Source organism: Episyrphus balteatus, chromosome 4, assembly GCF_945859705.1.
Source record: "Episyrphus balteatus chromosome 4, idEpiBalt1.1, whole genome shotgun sequence".
In the NCBI taxonomy this organism is placed as follows: domain Eukaryota; kingdom Metazoa; phylum Arthropoda; class Insecta; order Diptera; family Syrphidae; genus Episyrphus; species Episyrphus balteatus.
The window spans coordinates 62255745-62260121 of NC_079137.1; the positions used below are offsets into that span (position 1 = coordinate 62255745).

General features: G+C 27.4%; 1 protein-coding gene across 1 annotated transcript; it reads right to left on the reverse strand.

Moving 5' to 3' along the window:
- Positions 1 to 418: 418 nt before the first annotated feature.
- Positions 419 to 607, reverse strand: LOC129919302 (cell death protein rpr). Its single transcript, XM_056000157.1, has one exon. It carries the CDS (start codon positions 605 to 607, stop codon positions 419 to 421), a length of 189 nt encoding a protein of 62 aa, XP_055856132.1.
- Between the last annotated feature and the right edge of the window lie 3770 nt (positions 608 to 4377).

The window sequence follows — 4377 nt, forward strand, 5'->3', positions numbered from 1 at the left end:
TTCACATAAATAAATTTATTTAATTTATAATATCAACTAATTTTAATTTAAAAAAAAATAATTTTTAAATATAATTAATTTTCAAAGGACGAAATTTTTTACAATTTTCTTTTTTTCATAAAAAAATTTAAAAAAAATATTTTTAAATATATAATTTTTTTAGTAACAATTTTTTTACACAAAATTTTAGTTTTTTATAGTTTCACATAAATATTATGAGTTTTTCATTTGTCTGTTTTGCCGACTTCCCGTCGGCTATACGAAAACCATTTTTCCAATGGTTTTTTTAAGGATGAATTTCAATTCATTATCCTTAATAAAATTGTTGTCCTTTCTTTCACAGTTAAAGGATCATTTTGTTAAATTGTGTTTATCTCTGATAACTTTTTTTTGCTGCTTCAATTGTCTACTGCTACACTTAATTTTTCGATTTACTAATTTTTGAATATTCCGATGATGTGGTTTCGATATATCGCCTTAGAGCTTCCAACACAACAATCGTTATCAATTTCCATTGTAATTCACGCATTTTTAAAATTTGTTTTTCTTTTTCTTTGGATTTTCGAAGTAACACTTCCTGATCTGGGATATAAAATGCCACTGCCATTTTTAATAATTATTTTGTTTAAAAGTCTTTTTTTCAAATATTTTCACTTTTGAGGTCTTTTTTTTATTTTTACGTAATTTCGTAAAAATTTCACTTTTTTTTATTTTCTCTCTTCACTTCTTTTATGGGTCTTCGATTTGTACAACCTTCTCGTTTGACGATTCAAAACAAACTAAAGAATCGTATTGCTGAAGTACTCTCATATTAAAATTTACCGAACGAACTCTTCTTGAGTCTTTCTGGTTTTCTGGTTCTGACTTCGGTGGCTCTTTTGTTGCCCGCCGAAAAATCATCCCTCGTTTTCTGTCTGGAGTTTTATGTAATAAAATAAAAATGCTTTGGTATTCGACAATTTAATTTGGGGTGGTTTGGTTAGGTTTTTTTTCGGTCTTCTTGAATGAATAACAACGGTCTAACTGTTGTTAAACATGTTGGTAGGTAGTTAGGTGAAGTTTGAAAAAAAAAGGCCACAAACGTATCTAAAAGAGCGTTCAACAAATGTCATTTACAACAAAGCATTGCCGCCGTCGTCGGTCTTCGTCGTGGTGGGTTAGGCAACGTGGTAAACATTATGTTATGACACTCTAGATTCTAGCTGGTAGGAAAAGGTAGCAGAGTAGAGTCGAACTTGGTCATCCAGAAGCATGGATAGAAAATTTCCCCTTCCGGGTAATATTATATCATTTGGGTACATAAGGTAGGTATTCTGGGTTTTATATATTTCTAGGCTGAAAGAGAATATTATAGAAGCCGTGCGTTAAGGTTAAGACGTTTTCCATTATGTTTTTTTTTTTTGGTTATGTATAGTATTTTGGGAGTTGATATAGTCTTCTAAGAGGGTTGAAGGGATTTTCATTCTGTACAGATTTTTGGAGAATATTTGATTATACTTTTTTTTTTGATTTTTTTTTTTTTATATGAAGAAGGCGTGTTTTGGAAGAGTTCAGCCTTGATTTGGGAGGAGCTCTTCCAGGCTATTGGTCTATGTAGAGTTAAATGGGAAAATTGGATACTGTTTTTTTGCCCTTAAGTTGGGACAATGAATCATCAAAAATGGGTGGATACGAAAAGGAGTTTTGGAATTGGTTACTGGTTGATAAAATAGCAACAAATATAAGTAAACGGTGTGCATCTTGATTAAACGTGTATAAATTTTAGATAAATTATATCGCTTTGATTGATCAATTTTAAGGTAGTTGTTTAATGAGTCATGTAGTTAAATAAATTATTTGTTTAATGAATAAATTGGATAAGGTTTATTGACATTTAATTATACCTATATCAGGAGTTTGAATTTTGTTAAATGAAGTTAGGTTGATCAAACGATGTAATTGTTTTTTTTTTTTTTTTAAGTTTCAAATTTAGAAAAAAATATAAATATCTAATAAATAAACAATTCTATTTCTTATTCAGGAGCCATTTTGAAGTTTTCTTTCGAAATTTAGCTAAGGAAAAGATTTTTGACTCTAAAATACAGAAAAATCATTAATATGTGATCCCGACGGCCGACGACGGTTTGTAAGTTACATTCACCTACAGAAATAACCAATTATTTGAGTCAACATTTTATTCTTGATTTTGAATTTTTGTTAAATATTTAAGGCATGACATTTTTTTAAAGCAAGAAGTTGTATCAAGAAAATCATTTGATATTTAAAACAAAAGAGCTGAGATAAAAACTTTATCTAAAAGTTAAATTGAAAAATAAGAGAAAATATACTTTTATGATGTAAAAACGCTTAAAAAATTATATTTAATTTATAAACATTGAAACACAAAGTAGGTACTAATTAGAATCAATAACGATATCGAACATTTTCCGCCATTTTATCGCAAACTGCCTTGTTCTGCAATTGTTATAGAAACTGCAGATCTTGGAATTCCTCTTGTTTAAGATTTAATTGTTCATGACAAAACAAAATTATCCTATATATATATTGTTTTTTATAACGACCGACGATTCGGTATTGAAGACCTTTGCCACCTATATTGTGACTTAATTTTTTTTATTTAATTTTAAACTATAAAAACCTAGCATTTTTTATATTTCTGATGTTTAAAAAAAAAACACCGGTATTAGGAAATTCATTCAACATAAAACAAAAGAGCTGAAGACCGAACTTTTTGCACATTAAAAATATAAAAACTAATCATTTTTCCCGGCATTTTTATATCTCCCCATTCAACAAGTACAACAAATTTATTTTCCTTTACATGTCCTAACTTCGTAAATCAGTAGACCAATTTGTATATGAAACCCTAGATTTTTGTTCAATTTGTAATTTTTCCACACACTGAATTAAATTTATTATCTATTTAAACATGTCTTTTCCACCTAAGATATATGTATGCTCTCAGATCGAAACTGTTCTTTTGTAACTTATAGAAAAAAAAAAGTAATTAAAACAATACAAATGGTTGAACTTAACTTGATTCAATAAGAACTATTTTTACTTGTTTCTTTCGTGGGAAATATTTTCTTTCTTGCTATCCCAAGCATCAATTTTCTTTTACTCATTTGTGTTGTATTTCTAAAGAAATTCAAAAGGTTTTGTTTCAAAATTCTTAAATATCAAATGCATTTTCCCAAGTGTTTAATTGATATCAGTGCAGGTGTTTATAAATATCACAATAGCATACATTCAATGATCTTTTTAAATAAAACTGAATTCATAAAACAAAGACCATTGTAATTAGTTATAACTCCCACAATATTTATTGATATTTTCAGTTTATAGGTGTAGGCATCCTAGAATTGTTTTCCTTTTAATTACTTGAAGAGGGATCTTAAAACAATATAGTTTTTAAAAACAATGGCAAACAAAATCTGTTTTTCATTGTTTCCCAGGTAGTATTTTCAATAATCTACACAAACATACGAATTATATACAAATCCTGTCCGAACATGATCCTGATTCAAAACAGAACGTGAGAAAAAAATGGTGTGGGACTTTTGAAAAAAAAAAAAAAAAATACCATTAATTGTTTCAAAAATGTATGTTAGTTACTCAAGTGAATAGAGGATGTAAAGAATTTGAAAAGAAAATAAAGCTTTAATGTATTGATTACATATTTGTTTTTATTATAATTTATATTGTTTTTATAATTTTATAGAATATCAAAAAAGAAAATCTTTGCATTTGGCATTTTTCACCATAATAATTTCGATCCTTCTTTTTTCTACCCCTGTAAACTATTTTCCCAGAAGCATAACTTCAAAATCTGTGCAGGTGTTCTCAAATATCGCAACAATTAAAAATTTTATAACAAATACTATTGGAATCTATGTATCCGCCCTTAAAAAAAATAATAAATTATTAATTAAATAAAACAAAGGTTTTGTTTCAAATATCATTCAACAAAGATCTTTTAAAATGAATGCACCACGAATTTTCATTTTTATAAGATTTTTCTTGGTAATCCCAATACCCTTACTGAAATTCAAATATATTTTCTTTTAATTACTCAAGAAATTGGAACCTTTAAAACAAAAGAATCCTTAAAACAATGACAAACATTCATTTGAACCTTTTTCATTGTTTACGTTTTTCAGGTATAAGCAAATACAATATAAAAGATATTTCACTAATCCTGTCTGAACATGATTCAAATTTGTAAGAAAGTGGCACGTTAAAGAAAATATAAAATATTGTAAAAATTATCTTACATCTGAAAACTATGAACACCTGGAATAAGAAAAGAAAGATAACAAAATAACCTGAAAAGGGTGGGGTTGCATTTAGTTTTTTGTTTCAAAAATTTTAAGGTAA